The following is an 18,151-nucleotide window of genomic DNA, read 5'->3' as shown; positions in this document are numbered from 1 at the left end:
TAGTAGAAAATAACTAATACAAACAACAAAAGAAGGCAGTAGTGGAGGAATAGAGGAACAAAAAGGACATATGAAATACAGAAAAGAAATAGCAAAGTGGCTGACACAAATCATACTTTACCCATCACATTAAATATAAACAGATTAAACTTTCCAATTAAAAAGCAGAGACTGGAAGAAAAGATTTAAAAACGTGATCCAGCTACATGCTGTCTACAAGAGAACCACTTTAGATTCAAAGGCACAAATCGGTTGAAGGTAAAAGGGTAGAGAAGATATATCATGCGGAAGATGTATCAACCAAAAGAGCTGGAGTGGCTGTACTAACATCAGACAAAATAGACTTTAAGGCAAAAATTGTGACTAAAGACAAAGAAGCACATTTTATGATGATAAAGGGTCAATTCCTCAAGAAGAGATACAATTATAGACATACAAGTGAGTGAAGTAAGTCAGACAGAGAAAGACAAATATCATATAATATCGCTTATATGTGGATTCTGAAAAAAAGAGTACCAATGAACTTACTTACAAAACAGAAATAGAGTTACAGATGTAGAACACAAACTTATGGTTACCAAGGAGTCACAGATGTAGAAAACAAACTTATGGTTACCAAGGGAGGGATAAATCAGGAGACTGGGATTGACATATACACACTACTATATATAAAATAGATAACTACTAAGGACCTACTGTAGAGCACAAGGAACTCACTCAATACTCTGTAAAGACCTATATGGGAAAATAACCTAAAAAAGAGTGGATATATGTATAGGTATAACTGATTCACTTTACTGTATAACAGAAACTAACACAACATTCTAAATCAACTATATACTCCAATAAACATTTTTTTAAAATATATAAGAACTTAGAAACAGAGCCCCAAAGTACATGAAGCAAACTGAGATCTTTAAGAGGATACAGGAGAAGCAGCTCTGTCCTAAATATTTGACCCCCATGACTCATTAGGGTGCTTAATAGTCTAGCACTAAGGATTTACTCCTTTGAGTTAAAGTTTTCTCTCCTTTAAAGTTCTTTGTTAGAGTATCAATATGGCCCTGAACACCACTGGCATTAACACCTTAGCTGAAATTGGTTTAAGACCATTTGGAGCAGTAACCACTCATGACAGAGACAAAGGGTTGAGCCATTTATGATGGAGGATGCAGACGCCGCCTGTGGGCCTGGGGGAGAGAAGGGGGGAGGGGACTCCAAGATTGGGCAGAGGTATGAACACTGGGGAAAGAGTACAGGGCGGGGAGAGTGGGAGAAAGTCGGGGTATCACAGAGGAACAGAAAAGACCCCAGAGGGGCTGTGAGGGGAATAAGTGCGGGACAAGGAGCAAAGCGACAGGGCTGTCGGTGTGGTGATGGAGCTCGCGGGGGCCACTCAGGGTGAAGGCAGCAGCAGACCCGGGAGAAGCCCAAGGAGTCAGAATCGGGGAGCGAGCATGGGGCATCCCTGCGTAAGCACCGGGAACGGGCTGAGTCCGGGAGAACCACGGCAGGGAGGGAGGGTGGTGGGACGTGGGCCCGACTGGAGAACCAGGAAACCCGCAGGACAAAGACGGGCAGGGCCAAGAGGCAGCGCTGGACACAAGCTCAGAAGCCGGGGGAATGGGCTGGACAAGCAGGCGCACAAACGAGGTGGTGTCCGTGCAGTTCCCAGTTATGGGAGGACGCTTAGTGTTAGCTGCTGCTCAACCTGAAACTGAGGCAAGGCAAGGGGTCTGGGCAGAAACTCGACCTTGACCATGACCACAGCCCCTCCTTGTCAGCACCTATGTGTCCTGGGCACTTCACACGCACTGCCTCCCGTGATCCCTAAACATCCCTGTGAGGTAGACATGGAAACCTCCCGTCTACAGACAGACAGGAAACCTGCTTAAGGGACTTGCTCAGGGTCATGCCAGCAGCAAGGGGGTGGAGCTAGGAGGCTTTTCTGACACACGGTGCTAGGCTCTGGGCCGGGCTGGCGGCCACTGGGGTTGCTTCAAAGGAATGGGGAGGGAAGGGGCAGCTGAGACCCAGGGACACAGAACGTCTGAGTCTCTCTGAGGTCCCTCTCTGCCATTTTTTTTTCAGGTGGGGTTGGAGAAGGAAGCAGCAGAGGACTGATGACCCTTCCTGCCCCTCTTTCTGCCTGGATCTTTGCGGGTTCGTGGGGATTTACCGAACATGCCGGAAGGCCAGGCACTAGGGCCAGCCCACCCTGCTCGAAACCCAAGCCAGGGACTACTGTCTGGGTACACAGGCACCTGTGGGCTCAGGGAGCCCCGGCTACCGCCTGCTGGCCCCATGAGTCCCGTTGACAGCTCTGTTTTTTGTCAGAAGTGGGAGAGCTTGTTCACTTTCTCCACGCTGTCCCCTCTCTTCTACCTGCCCTCCACATGCACACACACTGACATTGGAGAGCCACTTCTGGGTGACCCATCCCACTAGTGAGACCATCAGCAGTGCCCTCTCTTAGGGAAAGGAGCTGCCTGTGGGTCCCTTCACACCCGGACTGGGGGCCAGCATAAGTTAGACACAAGCCCTCTGAACAGGAAGAACCTGAAGCGTGAAACAGCCCACCCCTTATTTTACTGATGCGACGGGGGCCCGGGAGGGAGCAGGCTTGCCCAAGGTCCTGGGCACCTCCTGGTGCCCAGTGCTGCTTTTGTCCCCCACCTCTGTGGGCTCCCAGGGGCCTACGAAGGCTGGACGAGAGAGAAAGTCTGCACGCGGCGGCTGCCGCTTGCTTGTGGCCCATGGGTTCTGACCCTGAGGCTGGTTTGGGAAAGAGGCCACAGGAATACCCTTGGGAGCTCTGGCCAGTGGCTTTCCCTCCCGCCCCGCGGTCGGGCTGGCTGTGTGCAGGTGTCTTGAATCACTTTCTTGGAGGCCCGTGGATACTCTCTGCTCCCTTCCTTCCTGCATGCCCCACCGCACATGGACATCACCCGATTTCCTACGGGGGGCCTGGGTCTAGCCCTAGAATGGTCATAGGCAGTGATGTTTATGATCATTGCATTCAAACCCCCAGCCAGGGCAAGAGTGCCCTTGCCAACCCACTGGACACCAGCCAGGGACGCTGGAGCGCTGCCAGGGGTTGGGACCTCACCACCTAGCGCACGGGCCCACACACGGGCCCAGATCAGTCCCCTCCATCCAAGTGCCCTGTGCCGGGGCCCTCACAGGGGTGCCAAGGCCGACAGCTACCCTCTGTTCACGCTCAGACCCCAGCAAAGTGTCAACATCACAGCCACACTTTAAAAAGAAAATAGAGCCTTCTAGAAAAAAGTAACATAAAGTGAAATCAGTAACTGCGGACCTGGTGTTGGGCCCCCCTGCCCGCCTGTCAATCTACCCTGTTAATTCATCATGTACAAATTTTGAAGAGCTATCTTGAGAAACATCTAGAAAATGGCTCTTACATAGCTATATACCCTTATTTGTACCCTCAGGCATGGCCTCTCTGCTCAGCAACAGGTGGCTTTGTCGCCCTGGCTCTCTTTCCGTCTCCTAGTCAAAGTCAAGCAGTTAGAAGCCACTCGCTGACCCCAGGTGCACATTTGTCACCCACGCTCCAGCTTCGCGTCGGGGGTCTGGGTGGGCGGCGGGGAGCAAAGGCTGTGGTTTTTGGAAGGCGCGGCTCCAGAGAACCCAGGGCACAAACACTGGAGGCATGGTGGCTGCTGAGAGAGGAGGGACCCGGGAGCTTGGGAAGGAGCAGGACCAGCGCGGGGAGAGGCTGGGACAGGATGCAGGTGCCCCGGTGTGCTCTTCTCAACACCTGTGGGCATCTCAACGTCCACGAAGCACCTGCCAAGGGTATCCCACTGCCATCCAGAGAACAGGCTCCGAGGCCAGACCAGCTGCCCCAGTGCTGTGGCTTTGGCCTACAGGAAGCAGCAAGTCTGCCTTGCTTAGTTGCCATGGCAACCTCAGTGCTGAGGCTCCTAAGGGCAGGGGGCGAGAAGGGAGGTGGGAAAGGCACGTGGTGGCTTCTCTGGAAAAGCCCATCTGTTGTCTCCCCAGGAAACCAAGCTGGGGGGAGAAACAAGAAAGGAATAGGCAACTGGGTCTAGACAGAGAAGGGGGAGAAAGACCCCAAGAGGCTCCAAGAGCAGCTTTCCTGACGGGATGTGTTTTCCTTCCTTTGGGGGGGGGAACATCGCTGACAAGGATAAAGGTCTGGGTGGGCCCTGGTGAGGGCATCTGTGCAGGAGGCAGGGTAGGCCCTGTGGCCTCAGGCCTGGGTGGGAGTCCTAGGGGACCTGTATCAGCCGCAGCAGGCTTTCTTCTTGGCGGGGCGGTCAATCTGAATGGTGTCCTCCCTCACTGTGTCTTCTTGTTCCTTGAGGATCCTGGGAGAGGGGAAGGTAGAGTGTCAGCAGCAGAGAAGCTGCTAGGCACCTCAGGTTACAGGCCATCTGGGTCATGAGGAGGGACCCACCCTCCCCAGAGCATCAGAGAGTCCTCCAAGTCTCCCCCGGCGAGCACAGGTGCACGACTATAATTTGTAAAGCCAGAGTGTAGTCAATATGCGTCCTTCATAACACCTCCTCCAGGAAGTCTCCCCTGATGCTCTGATAGCATGTGGATCCTTTCTCCATTATAGCCCCATCACTGGGTGTAATGCCCTGCTTCTGTGCTGGCTCCCTCAGCAGAGGGTGAGGCTGATGGCAGAGACTGTATCTTTTGTCTCTGCAGCCTATCACAGTACCCAGCACACAGCAGAGGCTCAGAAATTATATTTATTGGTTATTAACTTTATGGTGGGGCTTCCCGCATGAGCACAGCTCCAGATTAACTATAAGAGGTGAAGGATTAAAAATAGCATTAAGTATCTTATCCCTGCTTTATACCTTCCAAGAGCTTTCACCTGAAGCATGTCTTCTGATTTTCACAACCCTTGAGTGGGCAGGGAAAATACGATGGATGTTCCTATGCTGGGGGCAAAGCTCAGAAAGGCAGGGTGACTTGCCCCGGGAATCAGTGGCAGAGAAAACCCTAGAATTTTCCCCATAGCTCCCTACGTCTTCCATAACCCCAGCGCCTCTCCAGTGCATTGAAGAAGTTGTCCTGAGCTCTTAGTTACTCAAATAAAAATATTTTTTAGATGCCCCAAGGTGAAGGCTGAGCGCAAAATGAGCGCTAGTCAGTATTTGCCGGCTGGATGGATGGACAGATGGATGGAGGGAGGGATGGACAGATGGATGGAGGGGTGGATGGAGGGAGGGGTGGACAGATGGATGGGGGGAGGGATGGACAGATGGATGGAGGGGTGGATGGATAGATGGATGGATGGAGGGAGGGGTGGAGGGACAGATGGATGGAGGGGTGGATGGAGGGAGGGATGGATAGATGGAGGGAGGGGTGGATGGATGCCTAGATGGATGAACGAGTGAATTGCCCAAGGATTGAGATGGGGCTTGTGTGGTTCTGTTTCTTTACCCTCAGTGTAGGCAGAGTGGGGCCGATCTTTTGAGTGCTGTCCTCTCGGGTGCCTCTGTGTCCCCCACCGCAGCCCCTCTCCTTGGGTTCCCCTCCCCCTCCCCCAGGAGCCCACGGTATAACCCAGCTGGCTGCCAACTAATCCCTGCTAAAATAGTAGCCAGCATTGAGGGGCCTCTGATCTGACCCTTCCCAGGAGGATTTGCATTTCAATAGAGGATCCCTGGGAAGAAGGCAGGCTTTACGGCTCAGAAGACTGCAGTTGGGGGGCGGGCGGGGTGACAGGCACCGAGGCTTTCTCTTTGTCACTGTGTTTCGGGGGGCTGTCCCTCACCCCTGGGGTCCCACACAAAGGCCTAGGCCTCCAGCCGCTCTACCCAGATGGCTCAGATGGACAGAGGGACCGGCTGAGTGGTGTCCCTTTACCTGGCCAGATGGAGCACGGACTCTTGGGTGTTGTGACCGGAATAGGCACTGCATTCGTAGAAGATCAGGTTGTGCTCCTGGAATCAGAGAACAGAGGGCATGATGGAGAATATGGGGGGGGGGGGCTGGAGGGAGCCATGGGGGGCATGGGAGAATGCCCCTCTGCACTTACCACACCCTCACTTCCTTGTGTCGTCCCCTCCCCACTCTGTACCAGGTTGATTTCTGTCCCTCCTGCTCCCTGACTGATGCAGGCTCTGGAACTATCTCTCAGGGGAGCCGTAACAACTATAAAACAATAGGACCTACAGTGCTGCCTTCGTGTTTTACACTTTCTGGAATTGCTGTCCGGGATGTACGGGCTCCTTTCTTTTCACACCAGCCTGTGATGCAGGCCGAGACACAGAGGCCAGGGTGGGCAACATCCGTCCCACTTTACAGGCAGGGAAACTGAGGCTCAGGAGGGTACGAATGGCGGGTGGGCCTGTTTGGGTCACAGCGGGGCTCCCAGCAGCCTGCTTTCCCCAGGACACGGGCACAGTTAATTCATACACCAGTTAATTAATACGCCGCTGCCCGCGCCATCCGCACTGGCTTCACAGGACAATTGTCCATCACTTTGCTAGGCAGAAGCTGGACTGTGAGAGTGGAGGTAGGGGTGTCGTGGCCAAGGCCCATCTTATTCCACTTGTCACTCCCATTAATAGGTTTCCTGCTTCCTTAATGACAATGCTAATGGCATCTGGCATGAGCCCTGGAGGCTGACGCCCTGGGGGGACGGGTAGCTGAGTGCAGACACTTCTGTGGTTGCAGATCAGGAGGCCCCGCGAACGCTGGCCCAGCTCCATCCTCTGCCTTCACCTGGTCTGGTCCCTGCACGCCTCGGTTGGGCCCTGACTCCCCTTCCATCTGTGGAAGGTTTAAGGCTCTGTGTGCGTGCGGGCAGCATGCAGGACCTAGAACTGGGAGATGTGATTTGCCTTCCAGCTTCGAGTCCTGACCCCACCCCTGGGGCCGGGTGAGAATTTGAATAAATCACTTAACTTCTCAGAGCCACAGGGTTTTTTTTCCACTAGAAAGGAAGAGAGAAAGAGAGAAAGACAGAAAGACAGAAAGACAGAAAAAGAAAGAAAGAAAGAAAAGAAAAGAAAATGGGATGACAAACTAAAAACACAGGTCTGCACTTCCTTAATCAAAAACCTTGGATCCAGATGCATTTTGGAATCCAGAATTTTTGAGTTTTAGAAAGTGAATACTTGTCTATAATACATATTATATAATAGCCTCTGTGGATCTGGGATAGCAGGCTATAATCAAATATATTAATAATTCTTCAGTGAAATATTTGAATATTTATTCAAAGTGAGGTAAACAAAACCCATAAATAGCCTCACATCGGTTCCGGTCAGGATTTTTCTGCCAAACGCAATGCAAAAACCTCTGTGCTCAGAGCTCCTTGGACTGGGAATTGTGGATGCAGCCCATGGACATGCAGCTGTGGGACTCTCTTCTTCCTTTTTCCCTTGAGTTTCACCACCTGTGCCTGCTTTCCTAGCCTCTGAGGTCCTGAGTCCCTGTCTGGAGCAAAGCACACGGAGAATTATGGAATCCTGGGGCTGGGAAGCCCTGTCTCCCCAGACACACAGTTCCCCAAAAACCACTCTGAAGCAGTACAGGAAGCAAGGAGCGAGCATGGCTTTTGTTGCTGCCTGATTGCCATCACGCCGCGACAGTTCCCTGCTTGGGCAAGAGGGTCGATGCTCATTTTAATGGCTGGCTTTGCAGTGCCCGCCCTGAATTTATCTGGAGTTTGCAGCTTGGACGCTCAGGCTCGGTAGGAAGGATGGATGCTCTAACAGAGCTGCCCAAGGAAGAGCACGCTGCCCGACAGGCAGTGAGTGTTTCATCCCTGAAGGCAACCAAGTAGGGAAACACTGATGATGGGATTCAAGGATCAGCTGGGGGACTGAAATAAGTAACCTCCTACTATCTGAGGATTCATAGTTCTGAGTTCCAAGGAAGAGAATCTGGGAAATTCCCCACACCTGAGTCAAGTTCTCTGCGGAAACTTCCACGTGCGGCAGCTGGACCAGCCCCACGATGCCAGGACACCACCCAGCCCGCCTGCTGACTTCACAGGGGGCTCCCAGAGAAGGTTCCCACTCCGGCTCTGGGGTGCATGCCCGACTCCCCTTGGGGTCCCTCCCTGTCCAGAGAGACGGGGATGCTCGCCCCTCACCTGGGCCAGCTGCTCTCCTCTGGGGTACATGCCCGACTCCCCTCGGGGTCCCTCCCTGTCCAGACAGACGGGGATGCGCGCCCCTCACCTGGGCCAGCTGCTCTCCCAGGCCCCGCGGCACTTCCCGCTCCTTCTCGTTGTCAACTTTGTTGCCCAGCAGAAGAACGGGAATGCGGTCTCCCACAGCTTCCTGCGGAACAGATAATCCCCCAACTGAGAGAAGCATCCTTAGGGAGAACCGGGAAGGGCAGGTGGAAACACTGGCTGCAAAGACACAAACTAGCTTGCGAACCCACTGCTGCCATGAAGGCTGGTGGTAGCAGAGTCACCCCAAAGCACAGAGGGGACCACCATCTCCCAGAGCCCCAGTTTGCCGGGCTTCTGCAAGGTGCTCAAGGCTGCCTCTGGGTGCCTCCCAGCCCTCTCAGTGCAGGGACCCCCCCCTTTACCCCGCTCCCCATGACCTGGCACTGGGAGCAGGCTAGGGCACAGCTGGCGCTGGTACAATAGGTGTCCGTACGGAGCCCCCGAGGGCGTCCCCAGGTGATCAGACTTGATCGATGTGACCAGAGTGAACAAGAAGTTGCTCAAGGGGCTTTTGAGGAGGCCCAGGGGCTGCACGGTCAGCAGTGTACCTCTGGCGGCCTTGAACTGGGCACGTAGCTCCCGAGGGCTGGGTCCACATCCGAGTCACGGTCTTGGGTCCACAGCACGTGATCCGTGACTGTCATGTGCCTCCCTGGAGGTCACCCCATGGGGACCCCTGTGCTGGGTGCCCTGGCTCTGAAGGAGCCCTGATCGGGAAGAACGGGAGCCACAGCAGTCGCACTTCATGGGCCAGAAGGACAGGTTTATTCCAGGGCTCAACCCTACTTACTCCTCCAGGGGCTGTCCTGTGTCATATCAGCCAGGGGCCTGCACCCCAGGGTGTCTGCACCCAGGGCCCCTGAACCCTAGGGTCTTTGCACCCCAAGGTCCCTGCACCCCAGGGTCCCTGCATCCCAGGGTCCCTACACCCCAGAGTCCCTATATCCCAGGGTCCCTACACACCAGGGTCCCTACATCCCAGGGTCCCTACATCCCAGGGTCCCTACACACCAGGGTCCCTGCACCCCAGGGTCTTTGCACCCCAAGGGCCCAGGACGCATAGCTACTGAGTGAGTCAATATGGTAATGTTCACATTTACGCAGGTTGTTATTTTTGCTTTGTGAGATATTTAATTAGGGGCTTTTAATCATAATTCGGTAATAAACAGTTATTCACTGCAGCTCTGTTTCACTAAGTAGAGAAGGCCGTGGGACACCAGAAGCCTGCCGGTGGCTACTTTCGCCAACAGTTCGTCTGCTTTACCCTAGACCCCATCAAATAAATGTCCATGGTCCATCTGACAGGTCACCTGATTTGGGTTTAAATAGCATCACATTCGAAATGAAGCGTCCGTGGTTCCTCAATCTACACATTCATTTTTTTTTGTTTTTTTTTTTTTGCGGTACGCGGGCCTCTCACTGCCGTGGCCTCTCCCGTTGCGGAGCACAGGCTCCGGACGCGCAGGCTCAGCGGCCGTGGCTCACGCGCCCAGCCGCTCCGCGGCATGTGGGATCTTCCCGGACCGGGGCACGAACCCATGTCCCCTGCATCGGCAGGCGGACTCTCAACCACTGCGCCACCAGGGAAGCCCTACACATTCATTTTTATTGTAGTTCAGTAGTGAAAAGCCTCTCACGTATTAAATGAGAACGTTAAAGCTCAGAGAATCCAGGAGCACCCAGCGAAGTCAGCGCTCTGAGCACCCACCCTTTAGTGCACGGGGCCACCTTTCTCTAATCCTTCGCTCTGAACTACTATTTCCAATGACCTCTCTGCTATTTAGTGTCTCATTAACCGGAACTCTCTAAAGGCAGTGTTTCCACATATTCGTGTTGAGATGGTAATGAACATTCGTGACGATGACTCAGAGGCCCAAGATCTTACAGTGCCCTCAGCAGTAGATTGACTTACGCACATGGTGGTGGATGTGTTGGGTAGACTTGGCCACATTCCAGTTATCTGCAAGTAAGAAACCCACTGATGGCTACGTGCGTGGACCATAAGGCTCCCTCTTAACCGGACTGCGGGTACTGGGAATACCCTGCTCCCCACCTGTGCTGTGCCGCAGAAACTTGCGTGAAGAGTTTTTCATAGAAAAGGAAGAAAAGGGGAAGAATCAGGAATGTGGGCCAGAAGACTTGCTATTTGCAGCACACGCGCGAGAGAGATATTTGTAGATTGATGTGTGAGGAATGACTAAGGCTGGTGGGATTTCTTGACATGGAAATGCTCTGAAAATAAGAGCATCAGACTTGAAATCCCAGGGTGGGATTCTAGCCTGGAACCTGGTATTACTTGTTACGGGCGATGGCTTGTTCCTCCCTTGTAAAGGGGATGCCAGGTCCTGAACGACCAAATAGGATGAGGTAGGAACAGTCAGCCCAGCATCTGGGCCCCGCACCATGAGCAGCCGGGCTGCCTCTTGGAAAAGGAGAGGCAGTCTTCCTTCCTAAAGTGCTTCCTGGCTAAGAAAATAAAAATAAAAGAGCTTAGAAGGAGCAGGAAAAAAAAGCCCTGGCCCCAGCTGGAGTGGTGGTTTTCTGCCCTTTGCAGTGTTCCCCTCTTATACAGACTCTCTGGACCCCTCGTTTCCCCTCCCAGGGCCCTGGCCTGTGCTGATGTAGGAGAATCAGGCCTATCTCCAAAGACGTGGCAAAAATAAGTGAGAACACACATAAGGCCAGGGCGTGTGCTACCCGTTGCAGGCAGCCAGGCACCCTCACCCCGGCCCCAGGTCGCCCTTCGACACAGGAGGCACTGGGGCTGGGCTGGGGGCTTCATGGTCCTCTCTGACTTGAACCTCGAGACGTGAGCTTTTTGCCTACACTTTACATCATTCACCTACTTAACGAGGGTGTTGGCCTGTCCGCTGCTTGGACAAAGGGGCTCATAATTATCCACCAGATGAAGCCACACTTACTTTTAAAAGTCCAAAGGACACCTCCTTTGGTGACTAAGTCTAAGGCCACCCAATGTCTGTAGACATTTTTTTTTTTGCGGTATGCGGGCCTCTCACTGTTGTGGCCTCTCCCGTTGTGGAGCACAGGCTCCGGACGCGCAGGCTCAGTGGCCATGGCTCACGGGCCCAGCCGCTTCGCGGCATCTGGGATCTTCCCGGACCAAGGCACGAACCCGCGTCCCCTGCATCGGCAGGTGGACTCTCAACCACTGCGCCACCAGGGAAGCCCTGTAGACATTTTTATAGAAGTTGCTGAAGTCCCATGGGCACACCAGGTCAGAGGGACAGGTCTGAGGGCAGCTTCCGGGCTGGGCACAGGCTCTGTGCAGGAGGCCCAGGCTCTGTCTGGCTCTGCCACGTCTCTCCGTGGGACCCACCCGGATCCCTCCTCTCTTCCTTCCCTCTTCCCTGAGCTGTGAGGTGGGCTCCAGAGCTGGTCTGACACACAAGCAAGTCTCTCCACCTTCCACCACTTCAGTTACCTTTCTCTGAACTTGAACTTCGTGGAAGACAGACTTGCTGAAATGCAAAAGATTCCCCGTCTCTGACTTTCGCTTACAGAAGCTGTCAACTCAGAGCAAGGGCTGGCTTTCAGCTCAGGACGTGCAGCTGTTGCATTTGGTTGGTTGCTGTGTGCGCGTGTGTGCGTGTGTGTGCGCGTGTGCCTGTGCGCGTGTGCGCGTGCGTGCGTGTGCGTGTGTGTTAATATCTATTTGCTAGGAGGCAAGAAAAAGCACTTAGTGCTGCTATTTCTCCAGAGGCAGAACAAAAAAATTTCTCAGCACATTAAAGCATGCATTTATGCTCAGAAGAAAATGACTGCAAAATTATATATTGGGGGTTTCCATATTTATCCGCCCCCCCGGACGATGAGTCAAAACAAGGTTTATTTGCGTAGTTCGTTCTCAACCGCCAGCACTTTGAGCTCAGCTCGGAACGTGGGGAAAAGGAAAATCAAACCGCTGTTTTTTGCCGTGTGCTGTACGTTGTCACCGGTGGCAAAGATCACAGAGTGAGAGCCAGTCAGCCGTCCAGGAAGGGAGAGGAAAGCTGCAGAGCTATAAAACAAGAGGCTGCGTGAGATTCATCTCCATGGTTTTTTCTGGCTCAGAGGCACTGGTCCTGCTGGTTGATGACTTGGGTCAGATGCCACTTCCTTGATGTACAGGCCTAACAGGACAGTGCTCCTGGGGACGACAGAAAGATCCAGACGAGAAGCCAGGACTACAGACAGTGCGGACCAAACATCTGGATTCGGGAGGAATACCAGCCCATCGGGCTTGTACCATATCCTATCTTCTCTACCTGACACAGGCCCCAAAGTCTTCAGATGTCCAGGGTGCCTCACGGTCTAAACATGGGGCCCTTAGTTTCTCCTCTAGATTGGACTGGGTAAACCAGCACCACGCAGCCGAGATGTGGTGGTCAGGAGAGTGGGGGATGCTGAGTCGGTAGGAAGGTCTAACTGCTTCGATTCCCTGGACGTGCACAGGAAAGCTAAATGGCGGGAGAATCAGCACAGAGCGTGTGTGGGCCCCGCTTGGGTCTTTCCTGCAGGAGACCTGCGGGCCAGGTAAAGGTGCTGAGGTGGGAGAGGAGGGGCTGTGGGGCAGGACACCTCATAAGGCAGAGCAGTCGCCCCTTCTCTTGTGCCCAAGGCATTCGGTTCCCTCTGGGCTGGCAGGGTTCTCCCATCCACACACACACCTGCTCCATCCCGGCCCCCCAGAGAGTCAGGTGCCAGACCCTATAGAGCGTGGGGGCCAGGAGAAACCTTCCAGACCCTCTGGTCCACCCCTTCGTGGAGTGACTGGCCCACGTTTCACGGCCAGGTGGTGGCTGGGCTGGGACGATGAGAATATCCTTTGCAGGGAACTCCACGCCTCCCCAGCCGCTGTTCCTGCCCGTCGCAATCTGGGAGTCAGTCTTTGCCGTGTATAATCCGTGGCAATGTCAGCCCTTTCCTTGGGTACGGCTTTTCAGGTTGATGGGGGAAGGGGCGCTGGGAACAGCTGGCCGCGATTCACTTAATAATAAGGCTTCTGAACCCAAAGCCTGTCATTAAAGCTCCCCCTCCACCCTCCCTTCTCCTGGCAAGGGGCTGGCGAAGCGCTGGGGGTGCTACGGAAATTCAAGGTGCGCCACAAACATCAAGGGCCGATTATTTTCAGTTCCCCTCCGATCCAATTAGGTGTGAAGTTTTAATCTATCACCTGACGTCTCTGATGGCTGGTTGCCAAGGCGGAACGACTCAGCTTTTCAAGAATCTTGAGAACAACTGCATTTATGACGCCACGGGTCCATATCCTCAACACACAACCCCACCTGACACAGCCTCCAGCACCTGCTCGCAGAACCCTGGGGCCGCTGCACCGGTGCATCACACTGAGTCCTCCAGAGCGCGTGGCGCGGGCTGGGCACGTGGGTCGTGCCCTGCAAATTCTTGCTGAAGGAACACAAACATCTTTGAAAAGGATTTAGAATCTTGCTTCTCAAAGTGTGGTCCCTGGACCAGCAGCGCTGGCTTGTTGGAACTTGTTAGAAATGCAGCATCTTGTTAGAAATGCAGCATCTTGTTAGAAATGCAGCATCTCAGGCCCCAGCCCGGGTCTCCAGGAGAGGCTTCATGCATATTAGAGTTTGAGAAGCACTTGTTTAGGCTGGAATCCGTGGTGGCTGAGAAACAAAACCACCTGGGGGACTTTTGCTGTTTTGGGGTTTTTTGTGTTTTGCATTTCCGGGACCTGAATCGTTCTCTTTGGGCCCTGGTGTCTGTTTTGTTCGAAAGCTTCACAAGTGATCCTGATGTCCATCTAAGCTTGGAATCATCATTTAAAATTTACCGGTACCTTCTGCTAAAATTTTAAAGCAGGAAAACGCAAACTACAAAGTGTACAGAGGAGCCCCATCCACATGGGGATAATTCTGAGTTAGCCACAGGTGGATCTGCCATCTCAGCTCAGCTTCCACTGGGGAGTGGCTCTGGCGGGGTGCGTGCCGGAGACGCTTCCCAGCCCTACCCTGGGCAGGAACAGGCCAGCCACGCAGTGCTCGACCCAGCGTTCTGCAGAATGGCCGAGCTCATGCTTCAAGCTGCAACGATGGCCCTCTGACATTTCTTCACCTCCACCACCACCTTCCAATTCAACCAGACGCTCCACTTCCTGGCTAGATCCCGGGCTCTCTGCAAAACAGGGGCCTTAGAAACTACAGCCCCCTACTAATGGCAGAAGGTGTAGTTCTGTAAGTTTCTCTCCATCCATCCCTACTAATCCCAGACTATGTGCATTGCCTCTTCCCAGCTCTAGTATACGGTTGTCCCTCCCTATCTGCAAGGGATTGGTTCCAGGACCCCCGCGGGTGGCAAACTCCACGGACGCTCAAGCCCCTTATGTAAAATGGCGTGGCACGGTCAGCCCCAGCCCGGAACCTGCAGGCCCTGCGTCCTCGGGCTCAGTGCACGTGCATTTACCAAAATTTAGATACGGGGAACGATTAAATGTCTGTGGCTGGGAAAAGAACAGGAGACCTTGACCAGGTCAGGGCCTAAATTTCTTCATCTGGAATGAGATGGCTGTATTATGTCAGTCATTTTCAGAAGGAAACCCTCTTGTCTAACAAAATTGTGGCTGAACTTCCAATAAGCAAAACTGAAAGTCATAGAGGGGTTCTGAGGTGGGGGGAGAAGGCCCAGACCTGTGACCACCACCCTTCCCTGCCTGTCTCTGGCTGTGGGAAAGGTCAGCCTCGTTCCAGGGCTCCAAGGAGGAAAGTTTCAAAACCGCCGGGTTAGGTCATCCCTGAAGTCTCTCCTGGTGCTCAGCTTCCGCGAGGAAGAGAAATCTGCTGGTGCTATCAAAACTCATGTCATAGGGCTTCCCTAGTGGCGCAGTGGTTGAGAGTCCGCCTGCCAATGCAGGGGACACGGGTTCGTGCCCCGGTCTGGGAGGATCCCACATGCCGCGGAGTGGCTGGGCCCGTGAGCCATGGTCGCTGAGCCTGCGCTTCCGGAGCCTGTGCTCCGCAACGGGAGAGGCCACAACAGTGAGAGGCCCGCGTACCGCAAAAAAAACAAAAAAATCATGTCATAAATTACAAAGTTTAAAGAGGGTTCACTTCCAGATCACCCCACCATCTGTCTCCACTCTTAGCTCGGTATAGAGCCATTCACTACATTTCAAAACGTCCATTTTCTCTATTGTGTTTTAGACGCAATAATTTTGAAAAATAATTTGTATCGAGCACATTTCTGAGAAACTCCTGCATCTGGCTTCCATTCCTGCTCCTCATTTTTCTTGGTAACGACAAGGATGTAGATTAACAGGAGAGAAAGGAGCGGCCCATCCAATCCAAACTTCAAGAGAAACAGATTTTGGTGCGAGGAAGCATAAATCTTAGGGTTGAAACAAGTGAAATGAACAGCCCCCGTATCCCGCCTGCACGGTGACACGGCATCCACGCACGCGTCCAACACTTGCCCAGCACTGGGGGACCCAAATACCGGTCACGATGACAAAGATGTGCAGCGGGCAGCAGGGGCCCGGGCTGGCAGCTGCGTCCTGGATAGCAGTGTGGCAGCCTGACTGATGAGTAGGTAAGGGGCTGGCCAAGGCCTACGGGCTTGAGCAGAGGGTTGAACATAAGCTCCATGGGGAGAGGAACACTGTCTCTTTTATCTGGTGCTGGAATGCCCAGACCCCAGAACAATGCCTGGCAGTGTTTAGAACAAATAAACGAACAAAGCATGGGTCCTGCTGATGGAAGGAGCTGGGACCATTTGACTGTCTGTGAAAGAATCGGGTGGGAGGGGGCCTGTAAAAATAATAAGTGGCTTGGCACACTGCCCTTGGCCTTGAGACATCTGCATTCAGTGGCAGAGGAGGACGTGCAGGTGGTCGGGAAGTAGAAAGCGCTTACAAAGCAGCATATTGCAGGGATAACAGCGAGAGAGCGGAGTCTTACAGAGAATCCAGAATTCAAGGAAGAGCCCCATGTCTCCAGGGCCCGGCCTGAGGTGACTCTGGGGTGAGCCTGGGTCCCACACATTGCAGATCAGCCTCCCCTCCTGCGAAGGGCTGTGACCCAGGCCCCCAAACCGTGAGCACAACGGTCCTGGGCTGGTCACGGCGGGACCCCCTGAAGCTAGAAAAATGCAGGAGAGGCGGTGGTGACTCAGTTTAAATGCCTTGGGAACCCACCCATCCTTGACACTCCGTCCCCTGATCCTACCCCACTTTTCACAATCTTAATGCCACCACTATTGGTTTAATTGGTGTTTGTCCTGTGTCCTTCCCCCAGCCCCCTCCCCCCTTGAGGGCAGGGACCGCACCTCTCGTGTTCACCTTTGGGTCCCCAGTAACCAGCCTGGTGCCGGGCACTTGGGTGGACTGACGCATGGACGCCTGAACCGTTTTTTTCCCGGAGAAGGTGGGGTGTGAGTCAGGTGTCCAGAGAGGGCAGCAGGCCCAGGAAGAGGGGCCGCCCGTAGGCCCCCAGCTCACCTCCACACTGCTCAGCCACGGCCGCACGGCCAGGAAGGACTGCCTGGCTGTGAGATCGTACATGACCACGACGCCGTCGGCCTTGCGGAAGAACTGCTGGGTGATGCAGCGATACCTGCGCAAAGGGCCGGGTCAGGTGTGCGGCCTCCTCTGCCGCCACAGCCCGCCCCCGCGGGGAGAGGAGAGGCGGGGTTTCCCGGGGTGGGGGTGGGGATCCTCACCTCTCCTGCCCCGCCGTGTCCCACAGCTGCAGGGCCACCCGCGAGTCGTCCACACGCACGGTCTTCATGCGGTAATCGATGCCTGTGGGGCGAGCCCAGCATCACGTCCAAGTCCGGAACCCACGCCCCAGCCTGGAATCCCATCAGCCCGAGGGCGCGGCCCTCGCCCTGCAGCTCCTGACAGGTGGTGTGCGCGGGACAGAGCATTGGACCAGGAGGCCTGGGACCTGGCTTCTGGTCCTGTCTCTGCCACTGACCGGCTGTGGGACCTTGACCCAGTCACGGAACCTCTCTGAACCGCAGGCTGCTCCCTGCAGTGTAATCCAGACCCTCTTTAGGGATCGAATGAGATCACATATGGAAAAGCAATCTACCAACGCAAAGAATTATCATTTACTCCCTCCTTGGGAAGATGAAGCGACAGAAAGACTGTCCTCAGATTCCTCCCTCACTCCCTCCCTTTTCTTCTTTCTCCCTAAAATGCTTTTCAAAGTTCCCATAGTACAATCCGAGTATCCCTGGGGGATGGATCGCACTTCCAGACTCCCACTGTGGTGATGCAAAGGTAGGTGGGGAACCAGGGGCGGGAGGGGAGGGCTTGGCAGGTGGAGGGAGGGACAGAAGAGAAGGAAAGCGGTGGGGGCGGGAATCAGAGGCAAAGCCCCCTTAGAGATGGAATCAGAGCTCCTAATCCCAGCCATCAAGCCACTTGCAATCCTCCCTCTGAGGCTGTGACCCTACCTGGAGTCATGGGTCCCAGAGAGAGGATGCAGGCAGGCAGGTCCCACAGCAGCCCTCAGACAGAGGACCTAAATGCAGGTGCTTTGATAACAAACATTCCTCCCTCCTACACCCTGTGAGAATGTTCACAGATGCTCAACCAGGTTTAAAACGTTTTTCCCCCTTAAGGCATCAGATCTTGGAACCAGAGGGCATCCCCTCCCAACCTCTAAAAGGCCCAGCCTCTGGGGTCCTTACTCTGGAGGGCTCAGGTAGGGACAGCAATAGCAGCCTGGCCAGACAGAGACAGACAGACTGACAGACAGACAACCAAGAGGCAGTTGATGGAAAAGGGCATCCCTGCCACGGTCTCCAGGCAAAGACGAGTGTGTGAGGGGCCGGGCAGGGGAGGAGAGATGGGAGGGTCATCCGCTCCTAGAATGTTAGCAGGACTGCAGAGGCCCTGGGCTCACAGAAGAGAGTCGGAGAGAGGATGCGCGTGTCTGGGTGAGGAAAAGAGGGACGTGTCCCATTGGTAGAATGCTTGGCATC

General features: G+C 54.2%; 1 protein-coding gene across 1 annotated transcript in view; it reads right to left on the bottom strand.

The window, feature by feature from the left end:
• Positions 1 to 2,222: 2,222 nt before the first annotated feature.
• CRACR2A (calcium release activated channel regulator 2A) overlaps positions 2,223 to 18,151 on the bottom strand; it is a 103,947-nt gene continuing 88,018 nt past the window's right edge. The window contains exons 14-18 of the mRNA XM_030834684.3: positions 16,880 to 16,961; positions 16,659 to 16,773; positions 8,199 to 8,300; positions 5,872 to 5,948; positions 2,223 to 4,355 (exon numbers count right to left, since the gene is read on the bottom strand). Coding sequence (XP_030690544.1) covers positions 4,271 to 4,355; positions 5,872 to 5,948; positions 8,199 to 8,300; positions 16,659 to 16,773; positions 16,880 to 16,961 — 461 coding nt within the window. The 3' untranslated portion in view covers positions 2,223 to 4,270. The remainder of the gene's footprint in view (positions 4,356 to 5,871; positions 5,949 to 8,198; positions 8,301 to 16,658; positions 16,774 to 16,879; positions 16,962 to 18,151) is intronic.

The sequence above is a fragment of the Globicephala melas genome, chromosome 10, assembly GCF_963455315.2.
Source record: "Globicephala melas chromosome 10, mGloMel1.2, whole genome shotgun sequence".
Classification (NCBI taxonomy): Eukaryota; Metazoa; Chordata; class Mammalia; order Artiodactyla; family Delphinidae; genus Globicephala; species Globicephala melas.
The sequence above is the reverse complement of the archived record's forward strand: the minus strand, read 5'-3'. Positions and strand labels throughout refer to the sequence as shown.